General features: G+C 40.7%; 1 protein-coding gene across 3 annotated transcripts in view; it reads right to left on the reverse strand.

The window, feature by feature from the left end:
* The window catches only part of PPP2R2B (protein phosphatase 2 regulatory subunit Bbeta), a 317,170-nt gene that overhangs the window by 78,220 nt on the left and 219,596 nt on the right, over nt 1-19,354 (reverse strand). For all 3 annotated transcript variants that reach the window (XM_088443990.1, XM_088443991.1, XM_088443992.1), the window contains exon 2: nt 706-803. In XM_088443990.1, coding sequence (XP_088300116.1) covers nt 706-803 — 98 coding nt within the window. The remainder of the gene's footprint in view (nt 1-705; nt 804-19,354) is intronic.

The following is a 19,354-nucleotide window of genomic DNA, read 5'->3' on the forward strand; positions in this document are numbered from 1 at the left end:
CGGGGGCGGATTATAGAGGGAGACCCAAGTACATCCTGGGAAGAAAAATTAACTGCGTAAAGTGCCCGGATGACTCGGCATCACCTATACCCCAAGGTCACCCTGTAGACCCCCTACGGACCCTGAAGTAGAAAGGAAACTGCATGGGATGGGAGCACAGTACAATGGGGGAAGGGGAGCACAGTGATAACTTTACCCCCTACTGTGATGACACACCCCTTTTCAGGATCCCACAAAAGGGGGGGCACACGCCAAAATCTTGCCTAGAGCACTAATTTGGTTAGGGCCGGCTCTGCATTTAAAAAACAAAGTCGCTGGTATTATTTTAATGAAAAGCTTCTGTCACAGATTTTACTATTTTGTGACTTTTGACCATGAAAATAAAATGATTTGGTTGTGAACCAAATAATGTATAAAGCTTAACATAAAGAACTTGCTAGAACAGTTATCTTGTACCCCCTAAATAAACAAAGGTTTAAAAATAAGGCAGTAGTGAAAAACAATTTCTGAGAGTACATAAAAAAACACTTTAAAATCCGGGGTAGGCCAAGCTGCAGGAAACGCACAGTGGCCCAGGATTGTGTGTCATGTGTGGTTTGTTTATTGATAACCTGGGCAATGAGCAAGACATAAAAATTAGGAAGCAGCATGAAGCCCGTAATGAGAGAATAAAATAAAATTAATTTTGTGGTCGGATGCCCTTACCTCCTGCTCACGTTGAAATATTACAACACGGCCCCCCTTGTCTCCTGTCACAAGCAATTCTCCTGTGTTGTTGAATTCAACTGTCGAGATAATGTCAGCTAGAAAAAGGGAGAGAGACAAAGGCAAATTTTAGGTGACTGAATGCTTCTGCTTTCCCACATCTTAAATATTTTTGTCAAAGGAAATTAAAAAGTCATATTTTTCTAAAAATTTACGCTGTGACGCACATTTAGAAAAGATATTTACAAAAAAAAAAGGTTTGTAGATTTCCTATTAAAAATATCACAATAAAACATCATGACGATTGAAAATCAATTGCTACTGTATATGGAAATGGTTAATTTCTACAGAAGATCTCCCGATAGTACCTTCTATTCTAACTCAGCAGGTGCCTGGGGAAATTTTATGCTATACTTGTTTGACATATAATTGATGCATTAAATTATAAAACATGCTTTATTATAATGGTTTGAAAGTTTTAAATAACATTTTTAACATATCAGTATATTGCTTATGTTTTTAAGTGCTACTTTTTTCTCTTTTTATACATTTCTGTGCATTAAATCTTTTTTTTTTTTTGCACAAAGGGCTTGATTTAGAAAGTAAAAATGTACACTTCTGTTTCTATAGATATGTGCAACTTTAAATTGAGTTTATAGGTACATCGACACAAAAGGTAAAGCCAGCATCACCCTAATCTAATTACACCAACCCCAAGGAGATTGCAAAAAACCTGCATTCTAAACGGTGCTTCTTAAAAGGAAAAGACAAAATCAGACGCATTTTAAGGGGCAGATTCAGTTACACACGAGTAGCTGCACGATAAGAGCAAACGCTATAGATGATTTCTGCTTGCACCTCCATGGGCTGTGAACAGGAGAGAGACTTCAAATGGATCTGCCAGAAGCCACTACAGCAGCAGCTCACAGGTAAATGAATTTTCCCCACATTAAGTCCTTATGGTGGACTTCATGTACTGGACTCACAAATAATGCCCCTGACCTGCCTTTTCCTTGTGCAAGTGAACATAAGTATCATTCGCTCAACTGAAAGTACAGGTGGGAGCTGTGTGTCAGCAGTAAGGCGAATCTTACAGGAGTTACACTTTTATATGACGCACAAAGTACTAACTAAGCACAATCATCAATGCTGACACAAGAGTTTCTCTTGGTCACCAAACAATCTAAGTGAAAAGGTTAATCAGCACAATATCTGTAATAGAACATAATCCTTTTACAACTCGGGAGCATTTACAAAAGGTTGTCTAAGGGAGGGACAATCCTAAGGGCAGAATTCAATTGTTTCGCCCCTTTTCGCGCCTGACAGGCGCTATTCAATTGTTGCTCCTGTTGGGTGCGATCAGCTGCCAGCGCACCATTTCAGCTCGCAGCCCCAGGGGTGTGGAGCTGAACTGGGCGAAAAGTGACCTGTTTGGGAGCCCAAACAGCACTTTACATGATCGCTCCCAGCACTTTAGCCGAGGGTAGTCATTTTACGCGGCTAAACCCGACCACTTTTGGCGGAATCAGCATGAAAAACAGCAACAATTGAATAGTGTCCTGCGATCTCCCGTCTAAAGTGACGGGAGATTGGGCGTGCTATAACAATTGAATAGTGTCCTGCGATCTCCCGTCTAAAGTGACGGGAGATTGGGCGTGCTATAACAATTGAATAGATTCAAATGACAGTCTGCATGCAAAACAGATGATGGTAGCATTCAGAGTAGAAAAAGTAAAACGAAATAGAAGAAAACTGTTGTAAGCAATCATGCAATTAGGACAGGATGTGTGTGCTAATTGTGGCCCCTGGTTGGTGACCACAGCTCCTATCCAAACAAACAAACCATGCACCCAGTGCCAAAAGCCTGCTGTTCCTGCTATGAATCGGTTCTGTCTGGTGGCTGGTAGGTCATGGTGTGAAGGGTGGACTTCCAAGGTAGGTACTAGTGTGTAGCTGGACGGACAAAGGGGGTTAAGTAATAAAAATTATGGCATGAAGTGTAACTTAAAATTTTAAAATATATACAGTATATCCCAACCACGTCATCTGCCTTCCAATGAAGTCTATGTAGAAGGACACAGAAAAGGAAAATCAAGTTAATTTTCCAATCCACACCGATAAGCTCAGGTCGGGAATGAAATGTATCTACGCAGCACATCACAGTAGTTGTGTTCAGGGAACAGAAAACAAAACAACCTGCAAAACAAATTTCCGGAACCATGTTTCACATAAAAGGAGAACTCCATGTTCTGTATAAATAATGTATATATTGAGATACTTTTATTATATACACCTTTTCCACCTCATATAAAACACACCACACTCACTGCCAGACAGAATAGCTGCACAGATGTGTAGTGAAAGTGATTCAGGGCTGTAGCAACCTCTTTATGAAACAATTCTCATACTGTCAGGTTTCCGCATGTTCCCCAGTGTAGGAGCAAATTGGGACTTCTGTAATCATTGTAGAAATAACGAAATTAATGAGGTCAGGGATAGAAAGCAAAATAATTCTCTGAGTATTGTCAGGCGTTTCTTTCTTTAATGGAACAATGAGTGTGATCTCTTATTTAGGCTGCATTTACTGCAAAGAGGGACAATTGACTCAGCTAAACGCAATGTGATATATATATATATATATATATATATATATATATACACACACACACACACACACACACACACACACACACACACACACACACAGCTCAAAAAAATAAAGGGAAGACTAAAATAACACATCCTAGATCTGAATGAATGAAATATTCTTATTAAATACTTTGTTCTTGACATAGTTGAATGTGCTGACACCAAAATCACACAAAAATTATGATTGGAAATTTATTAACCCGTGGAGGTCTGGTTTTGGAGCCACACTCAAAATTAAAGTGGAAAAACACACTACAGGCTGCTCCAACTTTGATGTAATGTTCTTAAAACAAGTCAAACTGAGACTCAGTAGTGTGTGTGGCCTCCACGTGCCTGTATGACCTCCCTACAACGCCTGGGCATGCTCCTGATGAGGTGGCGGATGGACTCCTGAGGGATCTCCTCCCAGACCTGGACTAAAGCATCTGCCAACTCCTGGACAGTCTGTGGTGCAACGTGGCGTTGGTGGATGGAGCGAGACATGACGTCCCAGATGTGCTCAATTGGATTCAGGTCTGGGGAACGGGCGGGCCAGTCCATAGCATCAATGCCTTCGTCTTGCAGGAACTGCTCACACACTCGAGCCACATGAGGTCTAGCATTGTCTTGCATTAAGAGGAACCCAGGGCCAACCACACCAGCATATGGTCTCACAAGGGGTCTGAGGATCTCATCTCGGTACCTAATGGCAGTCAGGCTACCTCTAGCAAGCACATGGAGGGCTGTTGCAGGCAGCAGAACGTTCTCCTTGACGTCTCCGGACTCTGTCACATGTGCTCAGTGTGAACCTGCTTTCATCTGTGAAGAGCACAGGGCGCCAGTGGCGAATTTGCCAAACTTGGTGTTCTCTGGCAAATGCCAAATGTCCTGCATGGTGTTGGGCTGTAAGCACAACCCCCACCTGTGGACGTCGGGCCCTCATACCACCCTCATGGAGTCTGTTTCTGACTGTTTGAGCAGACACATGCACATTTGTGGCCTGCTGGAGGTCATTTTGCAGGGCTCTGGCAGTGCTCCTCCTGTTCCTCCTTGCACAAAGGCGGAGGTAGCGGTCCTGCTGTTGGGTTGTTGCCCTCCTACGTCCTCCTCCACGTCTCCTGATGTACTGGCCTGTCTCTTGGTAGCGCCTCCATGCTCTGGACACCACGCTGACAGACACAGCAAACCTTCTTGCCACAGCTCCCATTTGATGTGCCATCCTGGATGAGTTGCACTACCTGAGCCACTTGTGTGGGTTGTAGACTCAGTCTCATGCTACCACTAGAGTGAAAGCACCGCCAGCATTCAAAAGTGACCAAAACATCAGCCAAAAAGCATAGGAACTGAGAAGTGGTCTGTGGTCACCACCTGCAGAACCACTCCATTATTTTGGGTGTCTTGCTAATTGCCTATAATTTCCACCTGTTGTCTATTCTATTTGCACAACAGCATGTGAAACTGATTGTCAATCAATGTTGCTTCCTAAGTGTACAGCTTGATTTCACAGAAGTGTGAATGACTTGGGGTTACATTGTGTTGTTTAAGTGTTCCCTGTATTTTTTTGAGCAGTATATATATATGTATATTTTTTTTTTATTATTATTTTTTTAATAGAAAAAAATTGGGGTGCACTCACCGGTCTTCTTAAGTAACAATCTTTATTCAAATGGATAAAATAGAGCAATTGCGGGATCAACGTTTCGGTCCTACATTTGGACCTTTGTCAAGATACCAGAACAAGTGATGCATATCCCCCTTATATACCCACCACATCAATTAAGTAACTTCATAGCCCCTCCCATGCAGCCTTAATGACTCACTCCCAGCAGCAATGTATTGCAGTAACTAGATCATCTCAAACGTACAGATCAACCAACTAAGTGATCTGCAAACCAAATCTCATATGTAAATCAAACACACATACCTGCTGACATAAAAGCGCCATGGTTGTCTCACCATGTAGCGCTATAGGAGTCCAGATGGCCGCTACTCGCGTGCGCTTCACTGCCTCTCACTTCCTTCAGTTGGGGCGCGCGCCAGCCAGCCACCTAGGCAACCAATCTTACTTCCGGGCAGCCCACGCTAACGCGTGTAGGTTGTTAATCAACCGGCGCTCAAGGGCACTGAATAGACATTTGAGCCAAAGACCAGCGCATGCATAGGATTAATGGTTTCAACAGTAACAATCTCAATCATAATAACCAATAAATAATAGGGGAAAAGAAAAAAGGAGGGGGGGAAAAAAAGGACCATATATATATATATATATATATATATATATATATATATATATAATCACTCATAAATGCTGTTAGTATAAAAGAACATTCCTTATCATATTAACATGATAAAGCATTGTCATTACATAAAAAGATAAACCAAATCCATATCAAATGGTACATATTTTACACAAAAGTGTGTTCTAAGGCTCAAAGACTGCATAGTTTTGCCAAATCGACCAGATACTGAAAAATGAAAAAATAAAAAAATGATAATAATGAAAAATATATAAAAACAGAAAAAATGTAATTTGTGAAAAACACATGTAGAAAAATATACATAAAAAATAGATCTGATGGTGCACCCCCAATGTATATTAATCCAGAAATATTCCTAACTGGATAGCATCATTGAGGCCACGAGGGTAGATAGTATCCAACTTGTGCATCCAAAACGCCTCCTTCCTCAATAGTAACTTAGCACGGTCACCCCCTCTTCTCGGGGTGGGCAACCAATCGATGATCATGCATTTTAATGAAGATAAAGCATGATAGGTCTCATAGAAGCGGCGAGCAACCGGCTTATCCGACTGTCCAGTCGACAAAGCAAATCTAATTGAAGATCTGTGATACGCCATTCTGCCACGGAATGGGCGGATGGTCTTGCCCACATAATAAAGCGAGCAAGGGCATAGCAAAATATAAATCACATGGTCCGATGTGCATGAGACCCGATGTTGAATAGGGATCTTGCGTCCTGTATGGGGGTGATGGAAGAACTGTCCAACCATCATGCTTCTGCATGTAGTACAGTTCACACATTGATAACACCTGGTCTTTAATGGATTTAACCATATTGGAGCTTCCTGAGACCTGATCATAACTGGCCTCATAAGTAGGTCCTTGAGGCTACGACCCCTTTTAAAGCTTATCAGCGGTTTCCCAGGTAATTGCCCCAGCATTTAAAATTATAAAGACGTGAGTGTGGACACATCTCTAGCTCTCTCTATATCTATATATCTATCTATCTATCTATCTATATATCATATATATATATATATATATATAGCCATTGCCAAAAGTTTTGAGAATGACACAAGTATTGGTTTTCACAAAGTTTGCTGCTTCAATGTTTTTAGACCTTTTTGTCAGATGTTACTATGGTGTACTGAAGTAAAATTACAAGCATTTCATAAGTGTCAAAGACTTTTACTGATGATACATTCCGTTTATGCAAAGAGTCAATATTTGCAGTGTTGACTTTTCTTTTTCAAGACCTCTGCAATTCGCCCTGGCATGCTGTCAATCAGCTTCTGGGCCACATACTGAATGATGGCCGCCCATTCTTGCCTAATCAATGCTTGGAGTTTGTCAGTTGTGGGTTTTTGTTTGTCCCCACGCCTCTGAGGATTGACCACAAGTTCTAAATGGGATTAAGGTCTGGGGAGTTTCCTGGCCATGGACTCAAAATTTTGATGTTTTGTTCCCCGAGTCACTTAGTTATCACTTTTGCTTTATGGCAAGGTGCTCCATCATGCTGGAAAAGGCATTGTTCGTCACCAAATGTTTGCGGAAGCTAGAACAGTAAGCAGGACAGGCTTGCACTTAAAGTTGCACAGATTTGCGACTTAGTCGAAAAGCTGTAATTGAATGCGGCGAAAATGTTGCCAAAAACACGGGAAAACTGCTTTTCTCCGCTAATTGAATACGGCCCTTAGTCCAGCCAATTGCTGCATTTGCAAAGAATAGTAAAATGAGTATAATGCCGTGGCTGTAGGGAAAGCAGTGACTCAGAAACAGTCCCTAATGACGGGTACACACTAGACTGTCATTCGATCCGGCGGATCGGACGACAAATCGGGTACATCAGCCAGTGTGTACCTGCTATGTCGCTGACTATGCACGCTCCCGCACAACATGGCCCCCACCGTCGTTCAGACACCGCAGGCATCGGCAAGTGTCAATTCTGGCACCCCCACTGGGTTCTACCGCTCACGATATCGCGCTGGGTACACATTGTTTAGTATTTACCCAGCGTGAATTAATGTGCTTGAAAAAAAAACAGTGGAAGAACGCATGATTGACTCCACTTTTGATCTTTCATTTAATACATAAAGCAAGATAATGAACCCATTTAAAATGTCGCTTTATATGGGTAAATATTTAAAGACAAAATGAAATTAATTCCAATAGAAAAGAAAAACAAAACTATTTTTGTTCTCAGAAACAGACAAGTGGGAATTACAGTATCACTGAATCAATAGGTACAGAGAAGGGATATATACGTAAGCTCTGCATTATGGACGATAATGCAAAGTCGTCAAATCACTTCAGGAAAACAGACTTATTGGTAATACCCTCTACGAGATACGGTCGGCATCCCGGCAGAAGGGGAGGGTTATGGTGAGGCTAGTTTCACACACAACGGTTTTGTCCAGACTGTGAAAAATACTTTAGTTTTTTTCCTGTGGATCAGTCCCTTTCACAAGCAACGGTTTGCGCAGTGTGTAATGTTTTTGTCATGTGTTTGAATCTCTTTTCAATCTGAAAACCATGGACGGCAGCCATCCTAGTCAGTGGTTATCACGGCTGTAACACGACAACCGTGTCGTGCAGTGTGAAAGCCCTAATGTATTTGTAACTTCCACTGAAATTAAAAAACAGAAGAAAAAAAAGAGTCTGTTTTTTTGCCGGACACCAAATCTGTTGGTGTGTGAAACAGCCCTTAGGGTTAGGTTTAGGCACTAGGGGGGAGGTTAGAGTCAGGCACCGGGAGTGTTAGGGTAGGGAGAGCGTGAGCATACCGACCAACAAGTGTCGGGATGCCGGCGTCGGGATTCTGACGCCGGCATCCTGTACCCAACCCCCATCTACATGGCAGCCTTCTGAGTCAATGTTTCACAGACTGGATTTAAAGAACAGGAGACTTGTGCTGACATACAACAGCCACTTACAGCCTGATGTACTATTTTTGTAGGACTCTTTAGTGCGGGATATGGTTTTCTGCTCGGCATGTGTAGCAATATACAAACAGCTTTACATACCAATTGGGATATGAAGTTATCTAAAAACTATAGCAGGTTTCTAAAAAAAGCTGCATGAAATATAAAATGCTTCAGCATAAAATATGCAACAATGACAAAATGATGTTATGCTGTTGACGACCTGTAATTCCACAAAGTCACATGTACGGCTCTCATATACAGTACTGACTAATAGCGGGTCTTTAAAAACAGAAATACTTGTTAGAATGCCATTCTTTACTTCTCTCTTTGAACCAATACCACATTTGTTTTCATCTACTATAAGAAAATGACCAATAGCACTCTTTGCTTTCCATAACCTGCCGCAATCCACAGGGAGCAAATACCAATACGGGAAAAGGAGAGACACACGGGGCAATAAAGCAACTAAAGAACATATTACATTTCTGAAAAAAGAAACCAGCATCCTGCATAAAACACAGAAACAGAGTCACATAATGGTGACAGATCCGATATAAATTGCCAATGTCAATTTCGATTTATACACATAGATGGCTTAAATGTTTTCTTTGCACAAAGTTAACAGGAGTGAAATGTTGTATGACAACAAATTATATAAATCCATCTGGCATTTACAGTATTTTATAAAGAAACAACTAGATAAACCTTGCGGATCAGGTGGCTAAGGCTTATTCACATATACCAGTTGGAAAAACGGTCAGTAACCATGAGAAAAAAAAGTGATTTATATAGTGGCCTATTATACCTAGGTGCGTTCTATCCCGGGACTGTCAGATCAGACTGTGGTGAGCAGAAAGAAGGCTCCACTGCTTTTAGTAATACATTTTCCATGAGTTATGTTATGTTATGCTTCTACCATATTAGTAGTGCATACTAATGCATTAAACATAAAGAGTGCACATTTTAAATAGTTGAAACGCAACGTTCCAATTGCAGAACGCAATGGCTGGGAATGGCACCTCTGATTCTTATTAATCTTATTTTAGTGCACTGTCCATGTAGCCTATTTACCAACATGTAAACAATGTAATCAAGGTGAACTGATTGGATGCAGTATTGCGCAGTCTATAGCTTAAGAGCTTCAAATAAGAATGTCCTGCATTATAGCAAGTGCTTGGCATGCTACCTTATTAAACTGCTCTGTTCTCAGCAAGAAAATATTGCACAATATGTTACAACAAAGATCAATTTCTACAAGCCAGAATTAAAGCTGTAAATTGTAAGACTGGCATAGCTTAATATTCTGTTTGGAGACACTTGAATAATGGAATTATAGCCTCAGTAAAAGGCTGGTTCAACATGAAGGTACCTAAAATGTTGCTTCTCTCTGAAAATAAATCCTAACTTACCAATTAAGAAGCTATTATAAGGGTTAGAGGAACATATTGCTTTTCCATGTGTAGTGGTGACACTCCAATCTGCAGCATGGCAACAGGGCTTTGTAATGCAAATCAGTCAGCTCTCCCTGTGAATGGGTTGTCAGAGAGCAGACAAGATTTTATGGCTGCTATATATATATATATATATATATATATATATATATATATATATATATATATATATATATATATATATATATATATATATATAAAAACACATTTGAGCTAAACAAAGTGAAGAGAATTAATTTTAGTAGCAATAATGCAGAAACCTTCATGGAGGCATTGTATTACTGCGATGCACTCAGCATCCCGTTTTTGCGTACTTTGGAATTGAATAGGGCGAATAGCGGGGGAGCGCCCAATAAGTTTCCGCGTCCAAAACACACGATGTAGGCGGAAACTAGATTCCGACCTCGGCAGCGAAAATATTGCGGCTAATTGAATACGGCCTATGATACAATATTTGCACACAGTTGAGGTCTGACTGTAGATAGCCTTTCCAAATCCAGCACTACATTTAAAAACAAGATACAAAAGGATGCGATTCAATTCTGCGCATATGAATAGTGCTGGGAAGGCGTTCCCGGAGCTATTCAATTGTTCCCATCGCGCCCTGCACCTTAAGCAGGATTTTAGTCTCGGTAACAGGCAATCTCCTGCTTAAATTCAGGCCGTGATGCTGTTTGTGCACGCGCTAAGCCAGAAAACAGCATTGTGGCAATAGCTTAGTCAGATTTCTGCTCCTACCTCAGAAGGGTGTGAGCAGAATTCCTCTAGTTGGGAATTTACAGCACAGTCAATTGAATAGCTCAGGAGCTCCTTCCCAGAGTTATTCAACATTGCTCTGAATTTATTCACCCCCAAATTGCTATTAGGATTCATAGACTCATAGCTCCCGACTGTCCTTTACACTAAGTACTTTGTTGCTGTGCCTGTAGGAAATACGTGACCTGACATGGGTGTGTATGGCAATAAAGGGATGTATTTAAAGGATAGGAAGGAATTTGGAAAGCCCAGTGTTTCAGGAGGGTAAACACACCCCCAGAAAGCATGACCCATTCCATGACACAGCCATTTTCCGAGTATGAAGCGTCAGTGTACTGGAAGGTATCAAAAAAGGTGTTTCTGAGGTCAGAATAATAAAAAGTTGTTGGAATAATATTAGTCTTATTTCAACTACCATGGCACTGAAAAGATTATGGGGCCTATTTAACAAAGTAATTCAGTCCTTAATTCAGTCTTAAATGTTTCAGCATGTTTTAAGTTTCATCCATATTTAAAAAAGCTAGCAGGAACCATCCTCACAGTGTGTTTTATGGTGCTCTGGGCTATTTAACAAGCACCAAAAAGCCTAGCTGAATGTTGTTAGTTTGATGTTCTCTATTTGGGGAAGACTGAGCGGGGAGAGATCTTCGGATCCCTTCCCAAGTAGCTGATGGGATTTGATGGTGGCACATGTGTAGTTATGAACTCGGAAACAAAGTTATAGATACATGCTTTATTACTCATTGACATCTCATCAGAGCCTGTGTCCTGGCAAATGGCCCATGGTAAACACATTCCAAATAACTGCGATATGGAAGGTAAATTTTTGGGGTCACAGCACTAATTTGGTTATAAAGCTCCTATGATATCTACTACTGTGGTAGCAGTGTGAGATGTTGCTGGTGTTTAATGCAATAGGTTTTATGATAACATATGAGTCACAATTGACATTTGAAAACCCCATGATCAATCCCCCCAAAGATTATTGCTTTAAATTCCTGTGGTGCGGTCAGCCCCAAAATCTTGCCATGTTATAAAATCAGGCACAGAAATGGAGACAGACCGATTGTGGCTAACATTAGCATTTTTATAACTGATTGGGAATTCTATTAAGCCTATTTAGACCTCACCAGTATTATCACGGTTAAATGAAAAGTAGTCATGTTAAATCGCAGTGGTCTGCTTTGCTAAAGTTAAGCACAATATCTGATAAAAATGCTTTTTCAACTGAACACAGGAGTTGTTTACAGGTATATTTTCCTGACTCCCCATCTTGAACAGTTTGGCGACGCTGTCTCAGAGCACAAGACATTTCCGGCTATAAAAGGTATAACTACTACACTACGTTCCACAGAGACTAATTTGCAAAGTGATGAGCACTATAAACGTCCAGATGATAAAGTTCCATAAAATACATACTGTACATATGGGGACAGGTTTACATCATTCTTAATGAGACTAAAGGCTTTTTATATTAAAAAAAAATCCAGTTTTTAACATGATCATATTTCTATTCCTATTACAACAAGCCATGTACCTTGAGATGCATTAAATCTTTCAAAAATAAGTATTTCCCATCTGCTAGCATCCACCAAATGGCATGAATAAGAAACAAATGTACCGTGAAAAGGTTTACACAGCGCGCAGTATATTTTCACTATGTGCATGCTAGCTTATTTACCAGCTGCGAAGGCAATATTCCACTGCTCCATAACAGTTTCAGAAATAATAGTGTATTTTACAGCAGGCACTTGTACCCTCTACATGTATGACACCTAAAAGGCCATTATTAGACTAACTTCACCTACTTGTTCATTCCTACACACTAATGCAAGGGTTTCCAACCACGGTCCTCAAGGCACACTAACAGTCCAGGTTTTAAGGATAGCCATACTTGAGCACAGGTGACTTAATTAGTCCCTCAGTTATTTGATTTAACCATCTATGCTCAAGCATGGATATCACTAAAATCAGGACTGTTAGTGGGCCTTGAGGACCGAGGTCGGGAATTACTGCATTAATGCATAGGTTCTCAAACAGTGCATGTTTTCCAGGTCTCCTTACATGATCAGAAACGAAATAATTAGCTCCACATGTGGATCTTTTAACATGTGTCAGTGAGTAATGGTTACACCTATGCACCTTTTAGGTGTCCTGGAAAACCATGCTATCAGCTTAACCCTGAGAACTAAAATGACTAAGTACAGTATACGGTACTAATAAACAGACACCAGTAACATTTTCTGAATGTGTGTTTGGCTGCCCAGGAGAGCGGAGTTTGCTGATAACTTCTATCAGATCATCAAATGATCCACAGAAGAGAATGTTGCAGCACTGGGCACCACAGGCACTTGTGGGTCACTAATGCTACATAATGAGGACCACTTGAAGCGTAATTTATCCAGGTCTAGATCAGTAGACTGTGTTTTATAAAAATTACAATATTTATTCCATACCCATCCCATGTCTACGTGGTTACAAAGTGTCCCCTTTGTCTATGGTACACCAAGGCAGGGCCAGAACTAGAGCTGTGTGAGAGGGGCAACCACCAGGGTGCAAAGTTAATGAGGGGCATATCAAAATAAATAGGTTAGGTTGATTTTGGTTAAAATTGGGGGCATCAATATTCCTTCTTGCTCAGCCACTACCTTTTCTAGGTACTGATGTGTCCTCTTGCATCCTTAAGCTCACGCTGCAAACGTGCGCACACATCACGCCATGCGATTAGCTTCGGCTGCGTGCAGCATGGTACACAGATTTATGGAACCATGTTGATGTGATTGTAAAACCAGCATGGACACAGCCACTAGGAGGATATATAGACCTACCTAAGTACAAAAGAGCTTGAAAAATGCCATAACCTGTTATACACTCAGTGTGGATAAGTCATATTAGTCACAGTGTAGTCTGCATAAAAATAGAAGGACGTTACAATTCTCTTGTTCTCATGAATTAACATTCTCTGTGGAGAAATCAATTGAATAGCACCAAGAGTTGCAGTTTACCACACCGAATGCCTAGCGCTTCAGTCACGGTAAACGGCATACCAGGCACAATGCTGTTAACGCACAAGATAAGGCCGCATCTAGCATCGCGGCACTAGTTTAGCCGGATCCTCTAGTCGCCGGTTTAGAGAATGGCCAATTGAATAGCTCTGGGCACTAATTTTCTGCGCCATTTAACATTGCACTTAATTGAATCAAACCCCTCCCTCTTCCTGAATTTTAAGCGCAAAGTATGATTTTATTTAATTTTTATCGCTTGGAAACAGAGTGAGGATGAAATAAAAACCATTATCACAAAAAATAGTATAATAGTAAAATGCTAAAACCTTTTTTTTTCTTACACAAATTGGACAATTGTTACTATTATTATTGGGATGGAAATTCAGCAAAAATGGAGTTTAGTATACACTGCTATGTAACAGTCCTATTCTGTAACAATTCAGCAATAACACGTGTCAAGGCTCAGAACATACAAGATATTAATATCCTATTTCTTTTTTTACAGAAGCAAAGCATATAATAATTTAAAAGGCAGTCAGCAATAAGCCTTTCATCATAGGCTGCTAGAGGAAAATTAATGTACCTCTATAAAATAAAAACCCACCTAATATATATATTACGGCAAGTGTATTAATAATTTAGAAAAGTAACCACTTATATTTCAGCTGTGAAAATGTTCTGACAGGGACAGAAATGTTTATCTGTAACAAACGATCCTGCGAGACTTAACCCCTGAGTTTCTGGAGAGCTCAGCAACAGAGAAGCAAGGCGTGCATGCAGAGAGGAGAGGAATTCCTGACGTTTCCATAGTGATCGGCTCCTCTGAGGATGCCGACTAATTATACTTTCTACAATATGTCAATGGGATTCTGGGAATTTAATTGAAATCTAGATTTGATTTTCTAAGACCAGACGCAAATGTGTTATCAGAAGACGCACTGTGCCTTTATGCTTCCACTTCATCTTCTGCTGGCTTTAAACACTTGTAGCAGTTAAGAGGTTAATAAAACCCATGTCTGGTAAGACTTATTAATTTCAGAGACTGCAGCAGTATATCATTTTATTCAGCATCTCCACACAGCAGTTCATTATACTGGAAAATTAAATAGAAAGTCATTATGATCTTCACAAAACTGCCTTTGTGTACGGGTTGGGTACAGGATCACGACAGTCAGAATACCAACAGTGGCACCCATACAATCAGAATACCAACAGTGGCACCCCGACAGTCAGAATACCAACAGTGGCACCCCGACAGTCAGAATACCAACAGTGGCACCCCGACAGTCAGAATACCAACAGTGGCACCCCGACAGTCAGAATACCAACAGTGGCACCCCGACAGTCAGAATACCAACAGTGGCACCCCGACAGTCAGAATACCAACAGTGGCACCCCGACAGTCAGAATACCAACAGTGGCACCCCGACAGTCAGAATTCCGACACCTTAAAGTTAAGTATACTAACCCCCCAACAGCCTAACCCTAACCAACCACCCTCCCCCATGCAGCCTAACCCTAAACCTCCCCTTAGTGCTAACCCTCCCCCTAATACTCACCGTCGGGATGCCAGCAGTCAGGACCACACTACAGCAGCATCCAGGCACAGTAAGGTTGGTGTTTCCAATTCAAAGTCTGAGACTAAATAGGTCAGCAATCACTGTGGTCATCGTCATAGCGGAGCAGCAGTAGCTATTAGACACAAAGAGTGACACAAATGTGCTCATACATTCCTACATTATTCATTCAGGAATTGAAGCCCTCACGGATCTTCCTAATCCACTCTCAAAACATGAGCTATGTGCATAAAAAATAAAAATAGGTAAGATAGATGACAGGGAGGTTTGCCTGTTGGGAAAAATAATGCTGACCTATAAATACAGATGTGTCCTCATACATCTAGCCTCCTTGCTCGTCTAACAGTCCTAGTCGCGCCATGCCGTGACTCAGTAGCGCCAAGCGTCTTTTCGTGCGACTTTTTACCTTCAAATGCATCATATTTGCACATCGATGCAAATATATTGCAAAAGCAAATGCAGGTGTATCTGCATGTGAAACATTATGTTACAGGGTATGTAGATGTAGATACACCAGCAGTCGCACACAGAACATAGGCATACTGCATATCATTTTAATCAGCATTGTTGTGCGAATAAGTTGCATTTGAAGGTAAAAAGATGCCTGAAAAGACGCTCAGCGCTACCAAGTCACGTGGAGCTCCTACATTGTGTAGCGCGACTTGTAGCACATGGAGGATAGTTGTATGTGGATACATCTGTAAGAGGAGCTGTTGTGATTACTAAGGAAATTTCTTCTTGCCCTGACTAAAGCTGGCCATACACTAGACCAACTTTCATCCAACCATCCAACTAGTTGATTGGTTGGAAAGAAAATCTGGTAAGGAATGGGAGTAAATGATGATCAGCAATTTGCTCCTAAATGCCAGAAAACAGATGAAAATGGTCGTGAGACAAGTTTTTTAAATATTTGATCAAAACAATTTGAACAAACAACAGTTTTTAGTCCATTTTCTGGCGTTTGGGAGCAAATTGCTGATTGTCATTTGCTTTCATCCCTATCAATCAACTGGTTGGATGTAAGTTGGTCTAGTGTGTGGCCAGCTTAAGGCAGAATGACGTGTATCCCAGCTGACCAATATATGGAGCGGCCGTACACATTACACGCGTACAACCGCATTATATACCCTTCCATTCTGCATTCACCTGCATGCCGCCATCAGCGATGTCATCCCATAAGACGTGCAGCACATCAAATGGGACGATGTCTCTGATACAGGTGGACGTGCAATTGAGGCTGCACACTGAGCAATATGGACAATATATTGTTCCGATGTGCATCGGAACAATATATTGTACAATATATCGCCTGCTGTGTACCCGATTTAACACCGGAAATACCCAATTAAAACCGCCCTTGGTAATGGAATACATAAACCGAAACTACTAAAGCAATCCTCCCAACATTAAACATGGCCAAGGATACACCCATAAGACTGGTCAATATATTGTCATACAATGTCACTCAGCAGCAAAGATACAATCATCAGAAAATACAAATTAAAATGTATAGCTACAACAACCGGAAAGCAATAAACCACAGTACATTTAGGAGTCAATCTGATATTTTACTATGCAATATTAAATATTTTTAGCTTTCTGTATTTGCGACATATGTATGCTTAGAAAACTAGCGATTTGTTTTTCTTTTTACTAATAAATTGTTTTATGTGCTTCTCAAGAAACATTCAGCCCCTCACACCTTTGCTCAGTAAAATAGATATAAGATTGCAAAGCTAACTGTACGGTATGGAATGTTTGCATTTGTGAATGATGATTGTAGCTGTGGACACAAATAGAACTCAATCTTTGTATAACTTGGAAAATATTTCAGGTAGTAAATACCTAATTTAAATGTAAAGCACCAGCCACATATTGCATGAAATTGGCCCCATGGGCTTCTATAGAGTTCCTCAAAGAGGGCATACACTTAACGCTTGCTATGCATAGCTGTAGACGATGGGTACGAGGCAGGATATGGGAATGGGGCGCTGATTAATACCTTGGTAATAATAACATGCTGATCTAATTCTACTTTCATGCTACCGTGACGGCTGTGGTCACTAGTTGTAAAGAAAACAGAGGAATGATGGGAACAATCAGTAGTAGGTTTTATTTTTGAATTTACAGTTCTTGCTTTTAGTTGCAAAATTTCTAAACTATAAATTTCAAGCTATACATTAAATAGACAGTCAGCAAAATTGGACCCAATTTAAGAAATCCTGGGATAAAGACAAGACCATGCCAAAAACAGCACACTGTTAATAAAAGAGGATTTATAATTCTGAGGCATGGTTGGCAAATTCAGTTTAATACTGATAAATGTGGGATAACAACGTATTAGGCCATCACTCCACGACTAGGAGAGGGAACTTTATGCAATGAAGCCATGACATTCTGTACTACATGGAGATGCAGAGGAGTTATGGAATATGTTTCAACTTATTAACAATAAGCCATTGATAATCCTTGTGTTTACCATGCTCTACACAGAGCAAATTCTAGCAATAAACGATACAATATCTCTCTACGAGATCACCTGTGTCATACTGGCATTATCTTATATATATAAAGTTCATTGTTCTGTTTGTCTGCCTGTCCTGTTATGCATTCGGACACCCCTACACCGATTGGGATGAAGTCAACACGAGGTGGTCCAGTTGGATCCTGGCCAGGTTTTAGGGGGGTTAGGGTCCTGGTAATAAGACATGCTAAGGGGGTTGAGGTCCCAGTCGGACCTCCCGTTGGTGTACGCTGGACAGGACTTTGACCCAGGGAGCCTGTCCTGGTCTTTCCACTGGATGGATTTTGCTGAAAACTTCACAGAGGGGTGCCAATTTATCTGGAGTGGAGTGGTTGGGGTCCCAGTCGGACCTCACAGTGGAGTGCGCTGGGCAGAACTGTCCTCATGGGTATGTTGGAAAAGCGGTTAATTATTTTCAAAATGTTGACAGTTACATTCAACTCATAGATAACTTAATCCAAGATTTAAACCCGGGCGACGCCGGGTACTTCAGCTAGTGTATTATATAAATAGAATCTATTAGTCTCTTAAATGGCTCAGCTTTGACTGCATGTTAAGTACAAACATCTGCAATAATGATATATATTCATTGTGGCAGAATCAAGGTACAAGCCTTGTGCATCCACTGAGAAACCTTTAAGCCACAAAATGCATATAAATCAGGCTCGTCACAGCCAATTAGACGTTGTGTAGGGGAAAACGTCAGTACTTAGAATTACAGATGAATAGTGAATATGGGTTATGTTCCTCTGTCGCTTTATTTTGTAGCATTCCACACCAGCAGACACGTTTCACGCCTATATGGCGCTCCGTTCAGCATACTTTCAGCAGAAGGATAAATACCACAAGTCACTGGCACTTAAGCATTTCAAGTTTCATCTCAGTTAAACTCTTCACCAGCAAACCTGGAAACTAGGGCTGCATCACACCCCAATGTCCTCTTCTTAATGATTCAGCTAATAACGTGACAGCACAATGTTCTCTAATGCAGTGGTGATCATCGCCAGACAATCATAGGTAACGTCACATGGTCTGTGTCAATGTGTAGCCCTTTACACTACAGATAGAGGATAGTGCTCACAGCCAGAAGGGGTGCAGCTACAACAGAAATACGGTGTGGCCACACTGCGTGCCGGATTGTATATACTTGGTAGTTAAGTTACAGCAAATACCTGGAATTGTACCAGTAATCATGTTTTATTACAAATAATGGTAAATACACAAAGGGCACTATTTTTAGTAATATCACTGTATATAGAAAGATAGAGATAAAAGGAAGTAGTTACATGCTCTCGCTCATACTGTCCATTTATAGGATACAAATATACAAGGTGTCGTTTTGGGGGCATGTTTAGGTCACGGAAAGTGGTAATATGGGAATTGATGGATACATACTATCTGGAACAGTATGTGTAACTTGAAAAGGATTAAAAATGATTAAACCAAAATCAAGTGTCATAAAAATAACACTAAATTGATCAGAATTGATTTTTCCTCCACATAAGGAAATAGTGTGGAAAACAGCTCTGCTACATTAAGCACAG

Source organism: Taudactylus pleione, unplaced genomic scaffold, assembly GCF_031769625.1.
Source record: "Taudactylus pleione unplaced genomic scaffold, aTauple2 ptg000342l, whole genome shotgun sequence".
Lineage (NCBI taxonomy): Eukaryota > Metazoa > Chordata > Amphibia > Anura > Myobatrachidae > Taudactylus > Taudactylus pleione.